Below are 27355 nucleotides of genomic sequence, written 5' to 3' on the forward strand. Positions count from 1 at the left end.
GGAATTAACTTTGTAAATATTCTCGCTGTTAAATTTCGAGGCTTGGCCAGCTGAGGATCCCAAATAAGAACCCAAACTTTTCCCAGTTAGAGGTCAAAAAACGCTCCTCTTGTTTTCATGTGTATCATGTGTCAGGACGTGTGTGTAAACTGTTGATGCCTGCTGTCATAAACTTTTTTTGCTCGCTCATGAGTGGAAAACCCATCCATCCCGCACACAAAAAAAATACAGCAAAACAACACACCCGAGTCCTCCAGACTCCCAAATGAGGTCAGCTTGTCCAAAATGACTCCCTTTCTTTGACATGTGTTCACTTATTTTTTCCTCAGATGTCTTTGCACTGATTTTCCACCTCTGAACGTGATTCAGTGAAATGGCACACGGGACGTGTCTCCAACCTGCAGGAGGAGGGTGGAATTAGGAGACAGCGTGTGGCTCGGCATATTTGTGTCAAATGAATTTTCGGGGGGAAAAAAACAGAGTCAAATAAAAAAAAATGGAAATAACACCTGTCAAGTGAGATTGCTTGGAAAAGCATAGCGAGCTCTGAGTATCTTCGACAGCGCCGTGACCGGACCTGTTCAGTGATTCAGACAGGTCATTTCCACCAATGAGAGCAGCTGGCACTCGCACACTTTGTGGTAAACATTGTCGACGTGTGTTTGCTCGCCGTGTCCATCGATAAAACTGGACAAAGGAACAAAGTACTTAGAGAGCATGAAAAGTTGACACGCCTGCATGCTTATCTGAGCAGTCAGTCAAGCATGCTTCGAAAAATCGCAGCAAAAAATTCACTACAAAACCATTCTTAATCGGTCACTTGTAAATCTTTTGTGTGCAGCAACGCAAATATTCCAAGCTTAACATTCATTGGATTGCTTAACCTTGGGGGGGAAGCCGGTCAAGTATTGTATTGGTTCTTGACAACAGTTTCATTAAATGAGATGTGTGCGACTCAGGTAATGTGCTGGTAGAGGTCAGATGAAATTTGGATTCCCGGGGAGCAGATCGCTAACAGCTTTGTGCTGGAGTGGAGTAGATGGGATGGAAGGTTGCTTTTTCATCCATCATCAGAGAAATAAATGCACTAGTGCAGTGATCGTCAAAGTGTGTGAGGTTATTTTTGAGTAGTCTTTTTATTTTCATACAGTTAAGTTCAGTGTCAAATTGCACATATTACCGAGGCTTACAATGATATTAAATGTAAACTTTAGGGATAAAATGTTTTTCTCGTTTTTGATCACTCCTAATGTTGTTATTATTGTAAAAAGTCCAACAACAAAAAAAAATCGTTCAATTATCGACCTGTTTTGTGTCATGTTTTCCTTCACAGGTAGAGTTTGATGTACAAATTATGAATGGCCACAGTAATTGAGTAATGGGTTGATGAAATCATCGAGAATTGTGCCGACTGTGTAGAATGTGGCAGAGGCACTCTTCTTTAATGCAATTTCCAATTTGGCTGGTTAGCTTGCTGAAGAAAAACATGTCAGATGTGTTATTTGCTACAGAGTTGTTGGCTCACTCAATTAAAAAAAAAAAAAAAGAAAAGTTCTGAGTGGTAAATTCCTTTTATTTTATTTTTTTCTTAGTGCTAAAAAAATTAACTACTTAATTAATTTATATAATCAATTGCAATTAATCACATTTTCTGCTTTCTTTGATTCTCGAATACGATCTAAATGGAGACATCTTTACAGTCATTTTTCTTCGAAACGTTTCTCATAACTGCCCACAAGCAGTCACACTCCAGCAGTGTTGCTTTGCAAGACCAAGCGGTAACTTGGGCAGGGTGTTTTGTTCTGAGATGATGTGCTAAATATGTACAGATGAAATGGTACAATATTTGCTAAGTATGAAAATTATTTTTGACGTAAATCCAACGGAGTTCACTGAGTTCAAATATTTAACTGAGTTAAAAATGTCTAATCTCCAGAGTTAACCCTTTAATTTTGACAGCCCTAATATATATATATATTTTTTAATTTATTTATTTTTTTTATTTTATTTATTTAATTACATTTTTTTATTAAACCACCTTGCAGTAGTTTTCTTCTTAGTCCATCCCAGCTTGTTCCCACACTCGTTTTTTTTTGCACCAGACATGTTTTATACATACATGAAATGCGTGTAACATGACACATCGCCATGTCGAATCCATCTCCTCGTTAACGCTGACACCGTCTCACTTGCTCTGAAGTCTGATATCGCAGCATCTGTTTTACATTTGTTTGCTATGGGTGATAATAAAAAAAAAAAGAACGAAAGACACTGCCAGTGGACACCGTTTGTGCTTTTCCTCTCAACTCCTCATTACATTATGCTTCAACTTACTTTCAATGCTAGATCTAAAAGCAATAAAACATGCTAGCTTTTATTCAACATTAGAAGTAATTGTCGGTGGGCTTATTTCTGTTCTTTGCACCTGCAGGAGATAACAAGTATTTTCCATTTTCTCTTCTTCTTTCCTGTGATATTCGACTTTGACTCATCATCTGAGTGTCCTCTGCTGCTCCCGAGCCTACTTGAATCGGTCTCTCAGGCCCATTTTGGTCACGTAATATTAAGTAATCCCAGCCATTGCTGTTTCAATGAAAAAACTACTTATGGCTGTGGAAGTCATTTTATCATCGGATGGACCATTTGGCCAGTCGAATCTAGTCTAGTTAGCCAGCTAGTCAAATGTTGCCCCGTTTTATTAAAGGATTGTAGAAAGTGACTGCTTTTGAAACGTGTGGTTGGAGAACATCAATGACTCACTCACTGTGAATGTGAGTGACCTGTGACTGGCAACCAGTCCAGGATGAAATACGCCTGATGCCCAGTCAGCTGGGATGGACTCAAGATTTACAGTACAGTATATGAGAGACTCTCACCCGGATAAGTTTAAGAATTTAAAATATGTGCAAATGTTGTGCATTTATTTTTTTTCCATTCCACAAAAATGACATTTCTTGTTATTCTTGATTACAATATTTGGACAATCCATTGCTGGTGAGTATCTGCACCTAAAACGTCAGCCCTATGCGTCAGAAAACTAAAATCAAATAAATAAATGAAAATAAGATGTTGAGGCTAAACAGCAGAGAATTTCTTCCCAAATTAAACTGTGATCTGCACATAAAAAAAAAAAAAAAAAGAAATGCTGCATCAGTGGTTGTCGTGGAGGATCGTCTATAAATTTAATGTATCCCAATGGCGTATAATAACGTGTCATTGGTTCTATTAACTGGCCAAAAGGTCGAATGGTCTGCTGGCGTAGCAGGATAAAATGATGATCCAAGTGTCGCTGTGTAACTCCCGTGCTGTTAAGCTACCATCTCGTCTGCCACGAGGAAGCTATTTCTGTGAGCCTGCGGCTGATTTAGAAATTAGAAATTCCTTTATTGTCATTGTACTCAAGTGTGCAACGAGATTAGAGGGCTCCCCTCTCCAGTGCAATACAACAATAATACAGACAAATATATACATTAGATAAATTAATAAGAGAGTGCAATGGAATTTAGTACTGAATAGGGTATATAAAAATGACGAGTCTGGCACCCCCCGGGTCACCGACGGGGTCATTCAGTGTATGTGGCAAACATGCAACAAGTATGTTCTCGGGGACTGGATTTAAATGTTGAATCATGGCCGTGGCACAATGGCACTAAATAGTGGATCAACGTTTTATGTCACCTGTAATCCCCGATTCAAGCGTGCGTTTGTTTAGTATTCACTAATGAGTGAATTAGGCTGCTAATCTCAAACCAGCGTGGGTGCACACATGCATTTGTGCGTTTTCCATTATTCCAATAGTACAGCACCGTACGGTTCGTAATGAATATTCGTATTTTTTTTCTCCGATGAGGTGAGGTTACCAAAACACTGCATCCATCTGCTCCTGGTCCGGACCCTCTGTCAAATTTTAGAACCCATTGTGGCCCGCCATTCAAAAAGTTTGCCCACCCCTGGTCTAGACTAAGCGCACAGCTGTAAAATGAAGTCGGTCAACCGTGTTAAGGTCCGTGCATCGTCATTACCGACCATGCTTGATCCCGCTAACTGCTGTTTAATAGGAAGCATTCCACCCTGGTGAACAACGATAAGCGGCCGGTTAAGGAATTGTTCTCCGTTTAGCATCTGAGCCTGTCAAAAGCAAGAAGGAAAGAGTGCCTGAGCGCTTCAAATGAAAACGAGCCCTTATTAAATCATCACGCACACGCACACACATGCACACACACAGTCTTTAGAGTGTTGGTGTGGCTGATTGGCTTGCTGCCTTCATGCTGATTGGCCTCACAGCGGGAGGTTGATGAAAGCGGAACAGCAACCCTGTTGATTTAAATATATTTGAATAGATCATTGAATTTGGTGCCAGTTATTCATGTGTGGTTCTCTGTACTCTAATTTGTATGCGGGATGTGAGCGTTTGTGTTATGAGCATGTTTTGCCCATCAATCATGGCTGCAATGACGTTTATTCAGGCTGTGGGGATGATTTAGAAGCAATAAAGACAGGAAACGGCAAAAACAGGCTAATCTCTGATGTATTAGAAGCAGATTTCTAATATGTAATGAAAGCAGGCTTTTGGCTGTCTCTTCACGTCTGCCATTAGAAGCACAAACATCCCAAGCAGTGTTAAGTTCCTTCCCTAGCACCACATTAGTTGCATCTGCTCAGACTAATGGGATCCAATTCAAGACGCAGATAAAAAAAAAAAAACACAAAAAAAAACATTTACAGCTGCAATGACTTGAGACTTCTTGTCATATAATAATACCTGACATGAAACAAAAGGGTTAAAACAACCAATTAAAACCACTGAAAACATATTCTCGCATAGTACAGTCCATATTAGCATCGTAGCTTATTCAGAGCTTTTTGACTTGACCCTGACGCAAGCAGACTTGAGTAACAACTGCAACTAACTGACGAAGCGACTGATTGACCAACTCACCTAGCTAGCTACCGAGCTAGCTAACAAGTTGCTTAACTGGCCTACTTGCTAACCAGCTACAAAGCAATGTACTTAATTAGCTGCTATCTACCTGCCTAGCCGTATACCTAACAAACTACAGTATTTGCTAACAACCTAGCTATGCAACACACGCATGATAAACTAACTTATAACTAGCTAACTAGATATGTACTGTACTGAACAAACATGCTATGTAGCTGCTTAGCTACTAACTTTCAACTTACTACTGACGAACTAAACAAACTATTTCGCAATCTTACTATAGTATCTACCTAACAACCTAACTGCTGGCAAACTACCTCGTTATTAATCTAACAAAATAACTAACTGCTAAGCAGCTACCTAGCTGCTGAGTGTACCTAAGAAAATAACTGCTGACAAGCGACCAAGCTATGTACTTGGCAAACTAAATGCTTACCAAATAGCTTGCAATGTACCTAACTAATTGCCACGCAGACAAAAGATTGGGGTGACAAGCGGTGTCCTAATGTCCACTTCACAGTGGTGATCTGTGATCGTCCGCAAGGAGAACATTTCCTGAAATATGTACTTTGCGTGCGTCAATCTCCTGCATGGACTCCAGCTATGTAGAACGTGTCACTCCCCTATTATTTACAGGGAATAAGAGTAGCCACTCTCATAGGCTGTGTTCACGCCCACAACGGCGCAGAGATAAATTTCTAGTCCGTTTGTTATTGTGATTGCGTTGGCCGTGGTTTGTCACTGCAGTGTATTGTTTATTCTGCTCATATTGGACGAGTCCAATCCGACAACACGTGTTTGGTTGCTCGGAAAACATTCCCTCTGTACTTTGTTTGAAGTGCTATCACCTGAATAGATGCGAACTGACGTCCACAAACACACTGATGTTTATAGAGTGGGCCATGTTTGTATCACGAGCCACCTAGAACTGTTATGCTCTATTGCAGCTGACCTTTTCTATCCGTGAGGCTCGCGTATATGTGTGCGGTGTGTGCGTGCTCTTGCACGTGTGTTTTCACTCGCAGACTTTAGCTGGAAAACAATCATGCTGAGTTTTATTTATAGAGACTCGACACTAATACCGCCCCTATGTGTATTTGCGAGTATTCTTTGCGTGTCCTTTAAAATGACACGCGGCGAGCAGGTTGTACTGGAGGAAAGTGATATAGGACGTACACACACACACGCACGCAGGGTGCAGGCATTTAAAGAAGCAGCCTAGCGGGTGACAGATTGCTGCTGACCTCTAAGCAGACTGTATATTATTTCAACATAAATCTTCCTGCTTCTCATTCCCTTGTTTTCTGACGCTGTTTTCCTCTCTGCCGCGTTGTGCTCTCATCTCCTCTACTTATCCTCCCCGGGCAGTTTTCTTTTCTTCACTTCACACACCCACACACATGCACACACGCCCACACACACCCACATCTCTCCAAAGTCCAAATGCTCTCCTGGTGGGTCTGTGGGTGTGTGTCGCAGCGTGACCAGTTGAGAAGGTGCTGAGAGGTGCCCAATGTCACCTTACACTCCACTTTACTTTTAGTGTTTGAAGGGGCTGAAATTGCCTTTAATTGCCTGCGATTCAAAGTTGGCCCGGATGAGTCGCTTAAAGGACAGTTAGGGAAACTTGGCAGACACATAATCATTGACATGCACACACACCGGGAGGATAAAATTCACCTGAGATTCGGGGGCGAGGTGGATTTTGCAATTATTAAGTCGAGCCAAGTCCAGTTAATTAAAGCGGTAAACATGCTTTCTTTTAATTATCAACCTGCCACGGTACATTTAAGTCAAATGCTTTGTAAGGAGATGAATCTCAACACATTTTTAGCAGTTCATTTGTCCAGTGACTAGCTGGTTAGCAGTTAGTGAAGTTGTTATTCATGTAAGTAGTTAGTTAGTGGGCTCATTCCTTTGTCAAGTAGTTGGTTAACTAATTTGGTTTGTTGCCTTACAATGTCGTTAGTTAGTTACAGTTGTGCACATATAAGTGTAATCAAAATTGTAACATGATAAAAGTTTCAAAACAAGCAGTTTTTTCAAGATTAATTGCAAATGTACAGGGTAAAAGTTAAATAAAACTGAACAGTTCAGATAATGGATGGATGAATGGATGTACTTGGCCAGTTATTCGTTCACATACGACAGTTTGAAAATTGCAGGTATAATACCGCATTTTCCGGGACTATAAGGCGCACCCGCATATAAGCCGCAGCAAGTCTTTTTCGGACCCCCCCCCCCAAAAAAGAAAACAAAACAAAAGAAAACGCTATACTAGCCACGCCAGGCTATAAGCCGCAGTTTTTTATGTTGGAAAAAATGAGTTGTTTACTGCATGTCCAGAACCATTTTGTACTGTGAATGGACTCCAGACCCTGGAGAAAAAAATAAATAAAATCTTGATTTATTTAGCGTATTTTCTGAACTGTAGAGCGCCCCCTACCGATGAAAGAAAAGCTGCACCGTTGTATTAGCCGCATAGTTCAAAAACTAGGAAAAAGTAGTGGCTTATCGTCCGGAAAATACAATAGTTAAAAAAAAAAAAAAAAGAAAGACTGCTTACTTGCATGATAGCTATTACTAATGAGTGCCATTAAAAAAAGTTCTTAACACATATTGAAAAATTATTTAAGAAGTTCGAAAAAATTGGAGGCCAACTCGTGCAAAATCGATTAAAATACCTCCATATAATAACAGACTCAAGCGAAGGAGAAAACGGATAGGAGTCGCCGGCAAAATGGAATTACCTTGAATGCTTCTCAGCATCGGGCCTTTCAGTGCAAGGTAGACATGATGAGATTCAGTCAGCTGCTTCCTTCAGAGAGGCAATAACTCAATCAGGGCGGAAATGCTGCAACCTGCACTCTATTTGCAACACATTGCAATCCACGTCTGTCAAATAAAAAATGGACGAAAATGTCAATAAAAAAAGAATAGTAGCTTGATATGTTTTTTTTTTTCCAGTCTATGAATCGATCATTTTCACTTATTTAAGTCTCATCAGAATGAACATTCGCATGCATTGTTTTCATCCTACGACCGTTTTGCTGCTTCCAAAGTTGAGAACTTTGTTCTCATTTTTCCACATCCAGTATGATGCAAGCTTTGCACAGTTCCTCCCCTCCACCCAGAATATCGATTTGTTCCATCTGTTGCGTGTCTGTGTAATCATACCCACCAGACACTTTATTAGTTATCCCAGACTCTTTATTTGGTACTATTAGTTCAGCCGGGGAATTCTGAACATCAGTTTGATATAATCTGCTGAAATTGAACACGACCTATGATGCGGATGCACCTCTAAGTTGTTCTAATTTGAAATATGAGTGTGTGCATTTTATATGGAATCATAATGATGAAAGTACTCAGACATGTATTTATTAATGATAGACCGATATGCATTTTTCAGGGCCGATACCGATTATTAGTAGTCATGGAGGCCGATGACCGATATTTGAAGCCGATATTGATTTGTTGAAGAAAGGGGTCAAATGTTGTCAAAATTTGTGTGAAACGCCAAACAAGCAACTTATTGCTGATTGGCTGCTACCCTCTGCACAAGGAACCAATAAGATGGAGCTGTGGGCGGGCCAATCTGCTTCTGCAGGCAGGGCCACCAGCACAGCAGAGAAAGCCAAAATAAAGCAGCTTTCAATTTATCAACCTTGAAAGTTAAAAAAAAAAAAAAAAAAAAAGTGTAGATGCCGATAATCGGCAAAATGCCAAATATCAGCCCCGCTGATAATCGGTCTATCATTAGTATTTATGAAACAAAAAATAAACTTGTGTGCTTTATGATCAATAAAATAGCTAAAAAAAACTCAACACTATGATTTGGTAACCGATATCTAATGATAACCAATCAATCAAAGATAGTGTGTTGCACTGTCTTACTCTATTTTGAGTTGTGTTGAGACGGATATTTTTAAAATGCCCCAAACTGAGCATTATCATCTCTGTAAAGGCAACACAATCTCATTACAAAGTGTTTGTGCTTGAAATATGAAGTCGGAACGCAGCATCTCTTAAAATGTAAATGAACGCCACCCACATGTTTTATCCGTCAAAAATCCTTGCTTGGTTGAAGTGCAATTTGCCTTCGACACGGATTTCCTCTGATTTATGTCGCAGCTTGACTTGAGAGCATACACAGAAGCTTTGACAGGCCGCGTTTGCGCTCGCACACATGCTATTTGATTTTGTGCATTTATCGTTCGTTGCTGCCAAAGACCTGTCTGCATCTCGCCAGGTAATCGGACGAGTGAAGCCGTGCCTACTTGAATGCCAACACAGCCACTGCTAGTTTAGCCGGGATTGTCATGTCCAAGCTTGCTCTACAGATGATTATAAAGTAGCTGAGAGTTGACATCATTGACAGAGCCAGTTTTCCTAATGCCTTTCTTCTGTTATTTTTTTCCCCACCCAAATCTCTCTCTCTCTCTACCTTCTTGTGCTTCTTTGCCATCCTTGCTCGTTCTAACTCCAACCACTAGGGGAGCACCTGCGCATCTGTCCTCAGGGTTACACCTGCTGCACCAGCGATATGGAGGACAACCTCGCCATCCTGAGCCGCGGAGAGTTGGAGGGACTTCTCAAAGACGCCGGACGCTCCTTACAGGTCTCCCTCGGAGGACAGTATAAGGCTTTCGATGGTGAGTTTCTAAACCTGTGCGCACATAACATAACAAAGCCAACATACAACAATGGATGAAGATGCATGAAGTAGAAGTGATGAGTGAGTGCAAACCAGAAAATGTGTTGGAAGGTTGGAAGTATTCCTTTTTTTATGACAATTCATTCTCATGTGGTTAGTATTCCAATTTAAGGCAAATCAATCTTTTGTTGAACTAGAACTCTCTGATCACCCCGGCCAACTTTACATCATCCGCAAGTGGTGGTCTGGTTGCCATTCATCATACTTTTGGCACTTTGATTGTCTAGCAAGTCTATTTCTGCTTCCCCAATGTCTGACTGTGCACACCTTTCCTGTCGTGAATGTAAAGGGAATGAGGGAGCCGTTTTCATTGGCTAGGAAGTCCACTGTTCACTCCCACAACAGCGCAAACGCCCCCCCTTTGTACTCTATGAAAATACCCCCCACCCCCCAAAAAAAAAAAGATAAATAAAAGACTATGCATGACAATGCAGCCCGTTTTGTTTATTATCCCCAATGTATTTTTCTTTTTTTTTACCGAAGCTTATGCATTTAAATTCATTACGCCTTGGTTAAAACATTTTAAATCAAGTCCTAATTTCATTCAAATCAGTTTTGGCGTAACCTTATGAGTCAACTACTTCATCAAGCTCTCCCAATGATTTTTGTGCGCAAAACACTGGAATTAAATTGCCTCTTGAGAGAGCATTTACTCTTTTACAATGATACATCTCGTGAAAATACTGACCCTCTGACCGCTTTAAAGGGGACTTACTCTGGAAAAATGACTTTTTACTGCATATATAAAAATAGTGGGTCCCTCAAAGGCCTACCCACCCATCATGTGTGAAATGAATGTTCTTTTTTTTGTAAAATGAGTGCGTGAGCAAGCTGTTGCGCACTTCCACCCCACTGTTCCATACGTAACAGTAACAGCGGGGAGAGTTTACACAATGTTATCTTTCAAATATTATGAAAAAAACTATGAGTTTCAGCCGACTTTAGTGAAACTTCTTATTTTATTTACTGAAATAAAAGCAACGCGTATGTCAGGTGATTTCTTCACGGTTCTTATAATTTCTTAAATCAAAAAGCTACATTTCTTTGCAAAATTGGTATTGGCTCCAGCCGTGATTCAGTCAACATTATTTTTGATATTCCAAATTCCAGTGCACTAGCCTCAAAATTGTGTGCCTAACGTGGAGCAGGACTCATTCTGCCGCTAGTTGAGGAGAGATCTGTCACATGAGGCTTTGCTACTTCGGCTGACCCTTTGCCATGGCCGTGATTAGTGGCCGAATGACGTTTGTTTACTTTCCCTCTATCGGTCTGAGTCCTTCATTCTCGCAGTCCCGCTCCTTCTCGCCGCGGGTGCCGTTGCTGCTGTGCCAAAGGAATACCGCTGAAGGGCCAAAACACACAAATGCACAAAGCGTTCCCGGACGTGCAAATTCCATCGTTAGCGTGTGTCATCTCGCGGTTCTTGACCTTCCGAATTTGGGGGAAACACCTCATTTAGCAAAAAGAAGAGCCGGTAAACAATGCTGACGACACATAAACACTATTCAGCGTCATTCTCTAAACATTTGATGGTTTTTCCTCAGAAAGTATGCAGAGAATCGCATTTTTTGTTGTCTTATAACGGAATCGTTTGGACATTGAATAATACATCTGGTTTAAACAAAGGGAAGATGTCAATTCGACATTGTCATAGTCTTGGTTCAGCTGCGTATTTCCCCTCTTTTGTGTACCCTTACTTCACCCCAGTTAACATCAAATGGCGACATGAGTTGATGGAGGGCGGGGATGGAGTTTATGGGACATTGAGTTCTAAAAAAAAAACGTGTTGTTGACCGACCGTCTCCTCGAAAGACGAAAGTTGAACAATAGGCTAGAGGTACCTGGGCCGAAGTTGCTGCCACTTAATCGAAACAGGATTTCCCCCAAAGTCACTTTCACTTCTTTTCATTTCAATTATCAATTGAACCGGTGAGGCCACCGGTATCTGATGCTTAGTTCCGGTTACTTGAGGCCTGTACCAATTTAAGGTTGTTAAGTCTTTGAACAACATGAAGGCGGGACAGGTAAAACTTTTGCACTCTCAGATGCAGCTGCTGAATTGAGCTTTTCTTGCTGTTGAGTTCCGGCGGAAAGACTTTTCATCGCTTTACTACGAATGCCAGCTCTTAGAGTTCAAAGTTCAAACCACGTTTTCCGACAGTTTTCCAATGCGGCTTCAATGTTAAATGGCGAGCCACGGACATGGGAATTACAGAATTCAACTTCTAAACCAAGGGCGTCAACCTCATTTTTGTGGACGGGTCACATCGTAGTTATGATTTCCCTCAGAGGGCCGTTATGACTGTGAACCCGTCTAAATGTATGATCACCACTTGATGGAAAGCCACTTTTGAAATCAGAAGCCATCCACTAATTGTTTGTTCAACAATTTTTCCATTTATTTTAAAAGGGTAACAAATAAAAGTGAAGAAAATGTGCTAAAAACAGGAAGTTGACGCACAAGATTTGCCCTTCACGGGCCACATAAAATGAGGACGCGGGCCAGATCTGGCCCCCGGGCCTTGAGTTTGACACCCGTGGTTTAAACTGCCAAATGCTGATGGCCTCACATCTGTCTGATGCTGAAAACAAGATTTCACATAAAGAAAGTGCATAGTGACTTTTGTGACACCCTTTTAGGAATTTCCTTCCTTGTGCATGCAAAAGATTCTTTTTATTAGCATGTTTAAAGCAAGCAGCGGACTACATTTTTTCCCCCCCCCAACCACTTCCCCTTGAGTCCTAATGGCTGCACCAGTGACAATATAGCACGCTACCAGTCCTGACACATCTGGCTATGTTTAGCAGGGTGTGGACTAGCTTGCGCCATGTGACTAAGTGTAGGGTGTTACTGCTCCAGCCCAGGCAGCCTAGTCCTTTTTTTGGTCCACTGACTTTGGAAAAGGTCCCAAGCAAGCCACCAGACCGCAGATTAGAGGACCAGCATGCACACATGGAGGATCTGGGTCTTGCAAGTATATGTAATCTATATGTGAGCATGCTGATGTGGCTTTATTTGTTTGTCAGGTTGTAATTTGACTGCATGGGATTGATGCGTGGAGATGGATTTTTTTTTTTTTGTTCGGCTTTCTGGTCCAAGCTTTGAAGACTGTGGAACAATGCACAAAAGGGGAGGAATGAAATGGGAAGCGCTAAACAGATGGGAATGGAAATTGATGGTACAAGAAAGTGTAGATAAAATAAAAAAAAAAAGTTTTGGATTCCAAATCTAAAGGACTGCATAAAAGGTCAAAGAGGACACACGCAGAGTGATGGGATTGAAAAATGGTGGATGGCAGCCAGGTGTGCGAGACAGACGGTACCTAGAAAGCGGGCAGGTGGTGACAAAACCCAGAGGAGCCATTACTGGCATCTGCAACGCAGGGTTTGTGTTTGTGTACTCTCACCGGGCACAACATTAGGGACACCTCCACAAGCTGATGAGGAACGTATCCACAATTCTGTCGATGCAAATCCAATTATGCTAAGACTTATTTATTTAACACTGTGATTAGTGTTGGTAGTTGGTTTCCACCGATTATTCGCGTCTTTGTTAAAGAAGATGTAAATTTCCCTTTTTTTGTTTGATCTCATTAGTTTGTGCAGGTGCGCCAATTATGGCCATTGACCGATTTTTTTTTTTTTTTTTTTTTTTTTTTTTTTTTTTTTTTTCCCCAGAGTATGATAGATAAATCTCGTCTGAACTTCTGTTTAGACCTCAGTACCTCCAGCAGCTCTTCAACTGACTTGAGACACCGAGCAGTTGAACTCAAAGGAATAAAGCTGGGCAAGACCATGTAGACATTCTGCGACAAATAACAAAATCTTAAAAGAACCTGAAAGTGCACAGGCAAATAATGCAAACCAGTTAAGAGATGAGCAAGCGTGATTTTAAACCAACTGGAAATACTGGTGGACTCCAAAGCAAAGTGACATGAAATAAAAATAAAAACTCGACCGCAAACTTGATCAAATGACAAAACAACAGCTCATTCCAAGAGTATCAATTGAAAATTAATCTTATGAGGATCCTTAAAGCCAACAAGGACCCAAGTTCTTGAAGGAAAGTGGACCCGAGCAGAAATATGTGTCTATTTTTTAAACAATTTTCAAGTTAGTTCGATGGCTAGTTAGTGACGTTACTTGAGTCACTATTTGGTTAGCTAGCTAGCTAGCTAGCTAGCTAGCTAATTCGTTCGTTCACTTCGGTTCCATTTCTTGAGACATTTCAGAGAGTTTACATCAGGGGTCTTCAATCCTGTTCCTTGAGGGCCGGTTTCCTGCCCCCTTTTCCATCTCTCCCTGCTGCAACACACCTGATTCAAATGATCAGAATCGTTATTTAGCTTCTGATTATGTGATCACTTGAATCAGATGTGTTCAGCAGGGAGAGATGGAAAACAGGCACGACGCCAAAGAGATGTTTCAACAGAGATTCAAACCTACACAACCGTGCTGTCTACTCATAAACTCAAGTTTTGTGAGACTAAATTATAATTCTTTTTCACGCCCATATTAATATACTGAAGGTTTTTTCTCTATCAACATTTACAGGATGGCCGAGTGGTCTAAGGCGCCGCGTTCAGGTCCCAGTCTCCCCAGGAGGCCTGGGTTCGAATCTCGAATTTCCCCATTGTGGGACTAATAAAGGGAATATTATTATTATTATTATTATTATTATTATTATTCCATTTATAGATAAATTCCCATTCTCTTTCTGACTTTTAACTCTTCATAATAACCCCTATTTATTCCCATAAGAGCTTTCATGCTTCCAAGTCATTGCAAAAAAAAAAAAAAAAAATCGAAAATAAAAAAAAAAGAAAGGCGTTAGATGAAATCCCAAGGCAATGGTGGCATAACTTTGTTATGGTTTGAAATGACTTGAATCCTAAATGATCTGCAGACTACACTGGCAGCTGATGGGCAGTCAGAGGTCTTTTACTTCCTCTGTTCTCGACTCATTTCAGTTGCAGTCGCATTCATTTCTGTCAAATGTCTCGACTCAGCCTAAAGAGAAAAGAGACTGTGAGCAAACTCGGTCAAATGCCTGCCTGACAGCTGGCGAGCATCACAAGCAATGGCGTCGCGACTGTGCCGCATGTCATATATCTCAACCACTCCATCACTTGTTATGGCGATTGTAAATAAATGGATTTCCCACAATACCGCAAAGAATAGAATAATAATTACACTAAAGTTCAAAGAATCAGTGCCTCTCTTAAATGCTTCAACAAGTATGAAATGGCTTAATGACCTTCATGAAAGTAAGATTTATGACAGTGCTGTTGCGCTGCTAATGACTGTTTTTACAAAATGTATCTTAGTGTTCTTTGCAATGCCATTTATGAATTATGTTTTTTTCCCCCGTTTGTTTTTTTTCTGTCTGGCGCCGTTATATTTTTACACAAGGAAGCGTATGCACTTACTGGAGGAAAAAAAATAGTGACGTACGCTTGTATAAAACTGGCTTTTTAACCTTTATTTACCTCTCATTGAAATAATTCAAACCTAAAAAAAAATATCGCAGCGCTTTCCAAGAATTGTTAATTCGCCTCTTTATTTCTTTTCATGATTTTCTCACTATGCACCAAACTGCTTCTTGTTGTGAAGTGAGTTGAATTGCGTTCAGCGTCAAAGTATGGTGCTTGTACAGGTGTGGGCAAACTACGGCCCGGGGGCCACATGCGGCCCGTTACACGTTTTAATCCGGCCCGCCAAACTTGAAAATAATTAAATGAGTAAACTTTGTTCATGTTTTATTTTTTAAATACTGTGTTTTTTTTCAAAAAAACATATATATTGTTGTAATGCTTTTCTTTACTTTCATTTCAAATTAAATGTATTTATTTTCTCAGATGAGGTGAGGTTACCAAAACATTCCATCCATCTGCTACTGGTCCGGCCCCTCTGTCAAATTTTAGAGCCCATTGTGGCCCGCCAGACAAAAAGTTTGCCCACCCCTGTAGCTCATACCTCAGTTTTTCAAGTCAAACAAAATTTTAAAAAATTCGGCTGACCGATGGCTCGGCTAAAGTCCTGGAAAAAAACTCGTAAATTGGATCACTCCTGTCCCAAGGCACCATTCTGTGATTCCTTGCTCTATGTCTAATAGTGCTCAGTTGTGATTGGATTATGGATTCGAACCACAATCAGCCCATACCTTGGCCTTCCAAGGTCGCTTCTGGATGTCTCCACGAGTAACCCATTGTGGCGCCCGATCGACTCAGTTTATCTTCATGCAAATCACTTTCCATCGCCGGAGTCGGCCGGCCTAATTAGCCTTAAACTCATCACTCTTGTAATGATGGATAGCGCGCCGGAGCATGGTGAGTGCAGTGGCTGACTTGATGGAGACGGAAGCAAACAGTGGGATGTTAGATGAGGAAGAACGCCAATGGGTGCTTGAAGAACGGAGGAGTAAATGAATACAAATGAAGAAAGCGCTTGTGCTAAATGGCGCATATAGCGACACGACGGAGGAACGGGAAGACTTCCTATAGGAAAGCCTGTTGATAAATGATGCACAGATTCGGTATGTGATGTGTCATCTGCTTTAATATAAGGGAACGTTTAATCGAATGTAAAGCCAAGCAAATGGCCTCAGCACATTTGGAGTGAGTCGTTATTGATGGAGGGTGACATTGTGTGTAATGGCGCCTAAATCGTCATCTGTGCATTCAGTGTGCCCAGGACAGCCATATTTGCTTATGTCTGTTTGTGTTTATTTTGCTTTTACTGCCTTTGCACAGATGGAGAGCGATAACCAGAAAGTAGCGTAAGGTACTTGTGGGGAAAGGCCGCTGCAAGAGCAAACGGATGCAGTACCATTCGGAAACTGAAATGTTTTGGGAGAATATGTCCCATATGTAGCGCAAAACTTAAAAGTCAAAACTATTTTTTTGTTTTCTGGAAGTGGCTATTCCGCCGTGGTTTCAGAAAAGCTCATGAAGCCCAAAGTAAGAGGTCAGCGCGAGGCTACGGCGGTGTGCCTGCTATGAATGTGCCGCCAGTGCACGGCTAATGAGCCACGCTTCAGTACCGGCTTCTGTCTGTGATTGGTTGTTTTTCCTCGGGCGCAGTGGTTGTCTTCAAAATCTATTTGAAGGTATTGGATGGGGCCAGAGAGGGGTGATGTTTTTTTGTTTTTTTTTCACAAATAATTTTACTAATGTACTGCATTTATGCCATTTTTATAACAAAGTGACTTTTTGGAAACTTGTAAACTCTAAATTGACCATAGATAAAGATATAAAATATAACACAATATTGAACAAATGTTTTAAGAGATTTCTGAGGGATTAATCTGGATTTACCAATGATGGGCTTTGAACAGATCCAGCATGAAAATGCATGAAATTTGTTAGCGTTGTACAACCTTGAGCTTTTCCTTTCATGATCATCAAAGAAAGCGAAGAAGCTCAATATTTATCAAATAGACAAGGTGAATAAAAAAAAAAAAAAAAACAATTAGAGGTTGTCCGATGTTAAAATTATATGAAATTGCTTGTAGCTCAGACCTTCATTTGTCTCCCACTTCCACTGAATTCAATTATGCTCTTTCTTTTTCCTCACGTTTCTCGTGCGCTGTCAAAGTCAATAAATCTCTTATTTTAAATTCATGGCCTTTTACGTTGATGGACAATTACCCTGTCAGTCCTCCAGTCCGAGCATACTTACTGACTATCTGATTTTGGGTTTTTTTTTTATTTGATGCATTTGTCAGGCTTTTTTTTTTTCTTTTTTTTTTTTTTTTTTAATATTGTTGCAAAATATTACCATTATTTGCCACAAAATGTAATTTTACAAGTCAGCCTCGGTCATCCCTCTTGTTCCCAAAAGCTTTGAATAATTTCCTGCACATCCCGGCTGGTGGGGAATAAACTTTATTTATTTTTTTAATAAAAACAAAGATAAGAACCAAACACAATTGCTCTTCATTAGATGCACCTGCACAGTCATAGATAATATTCACTTTTTTTTACTAACCCTCCTGTTGAATTCGTTTCTCAGAAACAGAATTGATTATTTCCGGTCAGTTTGGCCGGGGGGTGTGTTTAATTATCCAAAAGAATCAGAAACTAAACAAAAATGTATTATTAACTCCATTAGTAAGTATTTAAATGTTCATCACTTTACCTCTCGCTGATCTGAGTAGATAATAAATACACCTCTTGTTTCATTTAGAAAATGTTTAGATTAAAACTGTTATCAATGTACCAATATGTGAAGGCAACTATTTTCGGTGTATTCATCATTCACTCCATGAACTGCATCATCCACATTCTTTCTAGTACCTACCACGACACAAGTCCGACTTCCCATGTGTTATTATTTTTCTCCCTCATAATCATTTGAGCAAGATGAGATTCACCCCCTAATCTTTGTCTTCATCTCGGAATCTGTGCTGATCTCCAATCCAATCTTTCGACACAAATCTGTTAGTCATTACATTGGTTTACAAACCAGAATTATTTTTGTCATTTTTGCCAAATAATAAGGCAATTTGAACTGCAACACAACAGGAAAGGTGACTCTAGTCAAGTTTGATGCCCCCTCTTACCCTTTTGACTTCAAGCCATTCAGTGGAAGAGAAAAGCCACGCTTAAGCCAAATGATTCTGGATCAAGATGCAATGTGCTCTCTCCGTTGTTGAATCCTTCTGTGGGATGAACACGGGCTCAGATCAAGCCGCGATTGAATGACAGTTGAAGGAACGTCGATGCTACCGCTTTATTACGGCGGATCTCATGTCAGTAACTTCACACAAGATCAGCTTGACGACTGCGCTGTGGGGACGTGAGAGAGCATGTTTATGGCAAACTCAATTTTACCTGAAGGAGTCCAATAAAGCAGCTCGGGAATAGACTTAGTAGGCATTTCAACATCGCCTGATGCGGATGAGAAGGCGAGTCGTTCAATGTTGTGAAAAATTATAGTTGAACGACTAAATTGGATGGTTAGAAGTAAAAAGTTCCCAACTGTAGTTTGCCCTCTATGCGTCCTCTGTTGCACGCGATGAGCTTGGAAATACAAATTTAGTCGAGCCCTCCCATTGCTTCTTCCCTGCAGCGTGGATGCTGATGCTTACATGATGAAAGTGGATCGGGGGAGACGGCAAAAAAAGGTGTTGCTACCGGTATAGTCCCGGGCACGAACTGAAGGTCGACAAAGGTTATCCGTTGCACACAAAAAGCAGACTTTTGACAGGGTCTTTGTGTCAGTCTAATGACGATCATTATTCACTCGCTCTCAAGGGTGACGAAAAAGTGGGCAGCTTGCAACTAAGTGCTGCCTTTTTCCCCCCCCCCAAGAAGAATATTTAATATAAAGCTTCTACCTCCAACACGTGAAATCACTGCCGGGACGTTGTGAACAAGAATTTACAATTCCCTTACAAGTCATGTGCTAATGCCTCAGCTAGAATGGTATTTCACTCCTCTGCTAATGTGTAACTATAGCAGGTGTGGGCAAACTATGGCCCGGGGGCCACATGTGGCCCGCTAAAGGTATTAATCCGGCCCGCCAAACTTGAAAAAAATTAAATGAATAAACTTTGTTTATGTTTTTTGTTCTAAATACTGTGGTAGCATAATGCATGCACACACTACTAAATACTACTAAATATCATGAAGATAATTTGTTAAACTTGTCAGATCTAAAATTGGTATACTGGTGAATGTTTGTTAATGCATTATTTTTCCATCCAAGCACATTTTCATTCCTGCATGGTATAAATCCACTCTCAAAGCTTTTCTAACTCGTTCTCATCCTGCCGTAATTTCTCTGAACTCTACTGTAGATGTCAGGTGTAGTGATGTCTGCTGTGTAGCCTGGGACAATCAATTTGATGTGTGGCGTTTGTTTGTTTAGTCGTGTCCTAAATGCACCTGGCAACTGCCGGTATTTGCAAACTGCCGTTACAATTGAATCTGGGTGTCTATTAGCATGGAGATGAATATTTGCGGCAACGTCGAGTATATTTCATATATATTGTTTAAAAATGATTGTAGCCAGAGTGGCTGAGAGTAGCCAGCAGGGATCCGTTCAATTGAGGATTAAAAACTAAGCTGTCACTTTTGAAGTCGCTCTCTCATGTTTGAGCTAACACATGTGCTACTCTGCTGTCGCCTGCAAGAATGTTAGTTTTCTCATCTGGTGGAATGAGAGACAGAGACGCCGCTCGCTGTTTTCCTGAGCTCAGTGCTCCCCATCCATTGTTGGGTCATGTCCGAAAAGTATACTGTGTTAAATAATAATCTATACTCAGGTTAGTGGAAGCCCATTTAATTGTTCTATAAAAGGAAGTTCCTTTTAATCCATTGCAACCACTTGAAAATAACAACAAATAAAAGTCAATGTGTGTTTTTAGTAAGGAAAATTGGATTCTGTCATATTTCGCTTCATTGAAATATGCACTAACATAATTAAATTGATGTAAAGAATTAAACAGTTCAAATAGGAGTGGTGTAGCTGTCGTGAAGACGCACGTAAAGACCTTCACATCTCCTGCATGTTGTAATAGTAGTCGTTTTTTGCAGAGGATAAAGAATATATTCCCATGAGTATTGTGATACCGTGTCTGCAACTGCTTGTGTTCAAATAGGCTGTTTCCTATTATGCGTTAGCGGTCTTAAAGGGAAAGTGATGTTTTTTTTTTTTAAATATACAATATTTAATTATCTTTGTTTTATGTTAAGCTTGGCAGCAAACTTCAACTGGGGAGTGGCAATTAACTAGAAGCCTCCTTTTTGAAGAAATGCTTTGCCAAACTGCGCCCCACCTGACCGCGCTTGTCATCAAAAAAATCTGCCAAGTGGCGTCGCGTGTATCGAAAGGCACCGCTGCAATATATTTTGGACTAATTAAGTGACGTTTGCGGTTGCAAGCTACGTTATTAATCTTGTCACACAAGAAAACAGGATTGGTCGTTACCTGAGCGCTGAGCAACTGTGATGTCATTTTCAGTTGACAGAAAGTGACAAAATGGCCGCCCCCGGGGATGGAGTAAAATAGATGGATTTTGCTGCTTAACTCATATTCCATAATCGCAATCTTTATCAGGACTAATGAAGGCGCATAGAACATATTCTTGCAAAGAATTTCTTGGGCTTAGGCGTTTTAAAGACAATTAAGCTGCGGACTCTTTGGAAGTCAGCTGCCATGCATTGTTGCTAAACAACTTGAGAACTCACATCGCTGTCACTGTTCAGCCACTGAAAAGTGCAGCCTGTGTAGAGGAAATAAACCTATTTGATCTTTCACTTCAGCAGCCTTGGATCGTGTATTGAATATTTTTAAAAATCAATAAGTTCTTTTTCCTTTGATGTTGTTGTTGTTGTTATGACTTTCAGCTCTTTTGCCACCGGGAGTCACTGGCGTGATTTATTTGGCAGAGTTTTTTTATGCCGGATGTGCCTCCTGATGCAAGCCATCCATTTTTTACCCAGTGTCTGGGTATAAAGGTTGAATATGAGCCAAGAGATATTGCCCAACATCCATCGCCCTTGATACAAGACTTGAATTTGAACCTTGAAAAGTTGCAGATTTTTGGGGTTGATGCCGATACCAAAATTGAGGGTGAAAAAAAGCAGCTACCGGTTTATTGGCCAATCACCTGACCTGTATATCGGCCAGTATATGAAATAAGAACAGTGATATACTCAGCAGGTATCCAGCACATGAACAGCCATTTTTCTAATACTGAGAACGCTACTAAATTTAAAGGCGCTCTAACTATAGTAAAACTGTCAACTGTAAGATGTATAATAGATCATGTTTTGCCATTTTTGTTATCTGACAAAGGTAATTTACACAACTTACATTAGATGGACATGGAAATAATCGGTTGCATATGTATTACGCTAAAACATATGTGGAAAAAAAGTTGAATGTTTCCCTTTTGTCAGGGTTTTGTGGTGATGTTGGCGGCAAAAGTGCCGAAACCAAGGGAGTGCAAGTTATATACAAACCCCGAAAAAAAAGGGATTACAAAAAAAATACAAGGATCATGGAAAATTCTAAATACTGAATTAGCACACTCCCACAAAATCAATAATTAAAGTAGCAAAAAAAAAATAACAGGAAACAAAACAATCACCACTGAAGACTTTGGGTAAACCATAATTCGACACAATCTGGGAGAAACAAGGAAACTAAAGACAAGCAAATTGACGAGACTACGAGGCACAACGGGACAAGACACGAGTGGCTGGAGGGAGCGGATTGATTGACAAGAGAAAAACTGCTGACTGCCAACAGACGGAAATGAAACGTAATTTGAAGACTTGAGGAAGAGAAGAAAACCAGAAAGCTTGAAATTAAACTAAATCTACAAAAAACAATGATAAATAAAAAAAAAACAAAAAAAAACAGCAATCATGACACCAAACTTTACTAGTTTTTTGTTGTTTTTTTCCCAAAATGGACTATTAAAAAATATCATTGGGAATACACTAGCTGTAACAAAACTTTTCCGACCTCATTTAGTCATGCTGAATTCTGCGCGATCGAAAATGTTCCTTTTAAACATTCCAAGTCGCAGCACTCATTAGTTGTTACTTTGGCTTCCAAAAATAACTCCTAAAATAGAAAGCACACTGACAGAAGCTTCTACGAATGCGGCGACTGTGGTAACAACTGGCAGCAATTCAACTCTGCCCGAAACTTGATTGGTTCTAATGGACGCAGATGCAGAAAACAGAAGTGGTGACGTTCGCCAAGAAGTGGGAGTCCAGGACAGAGACGGTGTACCAAGCGAGGCTCTGCTTCGATAATTCCATGCAGATGGGTCAGGATGAGCTTAGCATTTTAACATATTATGTAACTAAGTGCTGTGAGCGTCCGCAGGCCATGCACATATGGGCAACTTTTACCATATAAAGGACAACAGGCAGATTTCATTAAAAAAAGAAATACTAGAATATAAATATGTTTAATATGTCCATTCTGTGCTTTTGTCCTCAAAATACTTTTCGTTGTAACGTCATTTCTTTTCTGCATGTTGTCAGGTTATTTCCTGGAGTTGCTGAACAGCTCCGCCACCACACTACAGGAGACGTTCATGTCCACCTGGAGATCTTTCTACTCGCAGAATTCCCACGTCTTCGGCGACCTCTACACAGATTTGAAGAACTACTATCGCGGCTCCAGCCTCAACCTGGAAGAAGCGCTCAATGAATTCTGGGCAAGGCTTCTTGAAAGACTGTTCTTCCACGCAAACAAGCAGTATTCCATCGGTAAGCACAATGATCGGATTTGTGGGGTAACCTCACTCAAAAAAAAACCAAAAAAACAAACAAACAGAGAATGATTTCATGTATTTTTCCTGACTGCAGGGGATGACTACCTGGAGTGTGTCTCGAAACAACTGGAGACACTTCATCCTTTCGGAGAGGTGCCCCGTGACCTTAAGACGAAGGTCACTCGCACGTTTGTGGCCGCCCGATCTTTTGTTCAGGGACTGGTCATCAGCGGAGAGGTGGTCCGTAAAGTCTCCCAGGTAATGCTTCGTCCACATGTTTGTCACATTAATTAGACTCCGTGGTGCCTTAACAGATTCCGACTAAAGCAGGGGTGTCAAACTCAAAAAGTCAAACTTTTGGGCCAGCATTGAAATGTTCTAAAAACAATAGGAATGCAGTTTTTTTTTTTTTTGGGGCAAATTTTTATTATAAGTGGTTTTATTAATGCAATACAAGGTTTAGTTTTTAAAAATACTATCATTTTGAACAGTATTTGGTATAACCTCGCGGGCCAAATATAATTACACTGCGGCCCAAATTTGGCCCGCGGGCCACAGTTTGACACAAGGGTCTAAAGTGAAACTGCAATCATTGTTATTGCCCTGCTTTTTCTACCGTGCATGGCGCCTCTTTTTTTTTTCTTGTTGTTGGTGCAAATGACTCCGAGCCCAATAAAGCTTTTTACTGATGTTTAATCTCTTATTATCTGTTATTTATGTTTCGCAGCATCCATTTTGAATGTCTCCATAATACAATCACTTGAGCTCCTTGCGAGGACATTAACTTTCGGTGGGAACCGAACAGGGCCACAAAACCCCACAATACAGACCTATTTAATTCATTTTATTGTTTTATTCCCTTTCGGCTGCGTTTTCCTGTTCAGGATCACGAGTGAGTTGGACAGTTTACTTTGGGCGAGAGGCGGGTACACTCTGGACTTGTCGCAACATTTATCTTTTTTTGCTCCTTATTTTTCACAAGTAGAATTCAAATATCAAAGATTTTTTTTCGATAAAATCAAAATCTACTAATATATTAATAATGTTGTACGCCATAACTAAAATCATGTAAAATTAAGTGGCCCGCAAGCTACGTGTAAATAAACATTGCACTCGCTTGATTCATTCTTTTTCTCAAATTAAATAAGTGGGCCATACATGAGTTGCGTATTCCAATCCGAGTCTAACGAAAACTTTCTATAACTCCAGTAAACACACAACTTTACCGTTGTGGAAGTTATCAAAAGTAAGATTAACCTTTCAAAAGCCTAAATAGCATAAAAACCTAAAATCTACTTTGAAATGTGCATACTGACTGCAGGAATATCCACCAGAGCTGTTGGCCATGAATTATTCATAGAAAATGTTTATTTCTCTACCATAAGCCGTCTCCGAAGGTGTTTCAGGGAATTTGGCAGTCCATGCGCATTTTGAGTGGCTTTTTTTTTTTTAGTGTGGGCATCCTAAGGCACATCTGTGCAATAATCTTGCCGTCTAACTGGAATCTTGTGGCACCTGTGAGGTGGATGGATACTTTATTTACTTATGTATTTATTTATTTGTTCATTTATATATATATATATATATATATATTTTTTTTTTTTTTTATTTTTTATTATTTTAATTTTAATTTTTTTATTTTTAATTTATTTATTTACTTATGTCCGTACTTAAAATCTCATTTTTGTCATACAATTGGTTAGGGAATGAGTAGTCCTTAGTGGCCCCAGAGTTGCACTGATGACAATTTGTGGGGCCCCTTTATGATTTAGCATCCAATCAACTGACCATATACGTGAGCGGAATGTGGGAGGAAGCCCGAATTCCCCGAGAAAATGCACACAAAAGAACAAACTAAGGCCACACAGTGGGAGCCGAGCTAGGGAAGTGATACGTAGAAATGGTAACGGTATGCGCCACTGCGTGTTATATGATAAATGCGTTTTATTTCATATCTATTCACATGAGTCCGCGTTTTTAAGTTTTGGTGGAAATGTGTTAGACTTTGCCTGACAGGGGTATTATGTTACAAAGAATGTCTGGAGCATATATCTCTCTCTCTCTTACTCCCACCGGGTCGTGTCGTCAAAAAGGCTGGGAACCCGTGCTTTAAATAACCTTCACAAATACCGTATACCATATATAAAAATAGATGCATCAGCCCAACCTTTATATGTGAACATGCCAAACATGCGCTTTGCGAAGAACTAAGGATGGCTCATTAGCAAGAAGGATGTGCACTCATCCACGCTTGATGTTACTCTTCCAGATCAATGTTGGTGCAAACGAGCGGCTTTATGAAGTATGGCCCTCGGCTCAGGGAGTCATCCCCCTGTAACACCACTTAATGTCAACTCCCCCGCTAAAAAATGTCTCCCGGGTCCGTGGCGAGGCTTGATATCTCCCAAGAGAAACAGTATCCGCCGTGTATAAGAAAGAAGTGTAGTTAAGATCAGAGTGAGTCTGAGAAATCATTTTGGCTGTGAGAATGGGAGGCCGGTATTGATGCATGGGTGAAAAATATCTCCAGTCTGACACGAGGGCGAGAGGGGTGTCGAAAGGGCTGCCCCCATGAGGAGTATACACGTCGTGTGGGGAAGCAGAGGTGAATAATACACCTCTTTACTTGATGATATATTTGAGGCTGAGAATGAAAATACAGTGAGAAAAAAACATTTGCCCTACTTGTCTTGCTACTGTTTGACTGCGCAAGGCCTATGTATTTGGTGATTTGCTGAGAGCAACAGGTGGTGGGTCCGCGAAGCAGGTTTGGAAATATTGAACTTTTTAATTTTCAAATTGAATGCTTGTATGTCAAAATAATAATGAGCGGTACAGCACATAGATTCGTCATTTGCATTTCATTTCGCCGGTCTGAAGCATTTCAATCAGAAATTTCTTTGTGTCCCTAAATAGACTAATAATTAATGCCAATTAAAAAAAAAAAATTACATTTTGAGATCTCTTTTTTTTTTCTTTGACCTATAAAACACGCATTTTACTACGCCTTTTATAGCTACGTTTAAGAAAAAAAAAATCTACTTGTTGCCAAACCCTTCATTCATAAATATTAAAAAATATATTACTTATTATCACTATTGTTATAATTTTTATTATTTTTATTATTTTTTTTATTATTATTATTATTATTATTATTATTATTATGTAAATAAATGATTTTTGTATAGTTTACTTGCCTCTATGATTAAAAAAATGTAGTAAAAAATTGTTGACCAGTCTTATTAGCGCTCACAATTCCAGCACGTCACTATTTCTGTTTTGCGTTTCTTTTCACAACTGATGATGTGAGGAAAATGTGTACATAATTATCCCGGGATTTAGGAAATCACAGCACTATTAAAAGGAGAAAATTAGATCATACCCCATTTACTCGCTGTCGGGGGCTAAAATAACACCAATACCCCCTTGTCAGTGTCTGTTAGTGACAATTTTAGCCAAAAATGTGCCTGACTCTAGTCAAAGACACAATGTAAAATCCAGGTTTGTGTGTCGACTCTGAATAATGTATTGTACACAATCACAAGATTAATGAGGCAGCGAGAAAAGCAACAGAAACATCGTAAAAATGCTTCTCTCTTGTCTGTCAAACATCCATCCTGCCAAGTGTCTCCTCTTGAACAAATGAGTTTCCCCTCCTCTCTTCACTATCACTGTCTTCACCAGGCAGCTGCTTTATTTATAGCTTGCCTTTATTTCTACAATTTCAACTGCTTAATGCACCTTGCGTGACGGTGTATTGCAATTAGGACAGGAATAGAAAGCAAACAAGCTACGGTAAAATAATATCAAGAAAAAGCAGAGTGTGACCGGTAATGTGACTTCATTGAAAGATGTGAAACCGGCCGGGTAAAATATTAATCACTGTCGATCGCCAGACATTTTTCTCCTCTCGGGTATAGAAGAGCAGGAAGTAGGCCATGAGCCTCATGAGGTGTGTGAATCCGCTCGTTCTATCACACAATGGGATGCGGCGACACTGGGCCCTTTGCTAATTACAGTCACAAAGCGAGAGAACAGGAGTGTGGACGGTGCACTCGGACAGGTAGACTGTTACATATTGCGTGCATGTGTCTTCTAATGTTGACTGTGACGTGGAAGCAAGGGTGCAGCCAAATTGCTCCCTTGATATCACCAGAAGCCTCAGCATTGGTTTCAATAATAAATAATAAATAAATATGTAATTATCTAGTAATTACGCCATAAAATAAGAATTACAAAATGATGCTGATGCAATGGCTTGTGATGAGGAGAACGTGTATCTGTCGTTTCCATGGTGATCCCACGTCTCCTAATTTGACTGTTTTTTTTTTGTTTTTTTTAGAGTGGTGCCTTGACTTAAGACTTCAATTTGTTGTGTGACCACATTTGTAACTCAAAACTTTTTTATCTTCCCCATTGAATTGAATGGGAATTCCATTTATCTATTCGAGCC

The 27355-nt window shown here is 40.1% G+C and overlaps 1 protein-coding gene across 1 annotated transcript in view; it reads left to right on the plus strand.

Moving 5' to 3' along the window:
• The window catches only part of gpc1b (glypican 1b), a 72229-nt gene that overhangs the window by 30781 nt on the left and 14093 nt on the right, over positions 1-27355 (plus strand). Inside the window, exons 2-4 of the mRNA XM_088311447.1 lie at positions 9439-9597; positions 22670-22897; positions 22997-23160. Of these exons, the coding sequence (XP_088167573.1) occupies positions 9439-9597; positions 22670-22897; positions 22997-23160 (551 nt within the window). The remainder of the gene's footprint in view (positions 1-9438; positions 9598-22669; positions 22898-22996; positions 23161-27355) is intronic.

Source organism: Idiotropiscis lumnitzeri, chromosome 12 (assembly GCF_059441095.1).
Source record: "Idiotropiscis lumnitzeri isolate Australia: NSW breed Sydney's pygmy pipehorse chromosome 12, RoL_Ilum_1.0, whole genome shotgun sequence".
NCBI lineage: Eukaryota > Metazoa > Chordata > Actinopteri > Syngnathiformes > Syngnathidae > Idiotropiscis > Idiotropiscis lumnitzeri.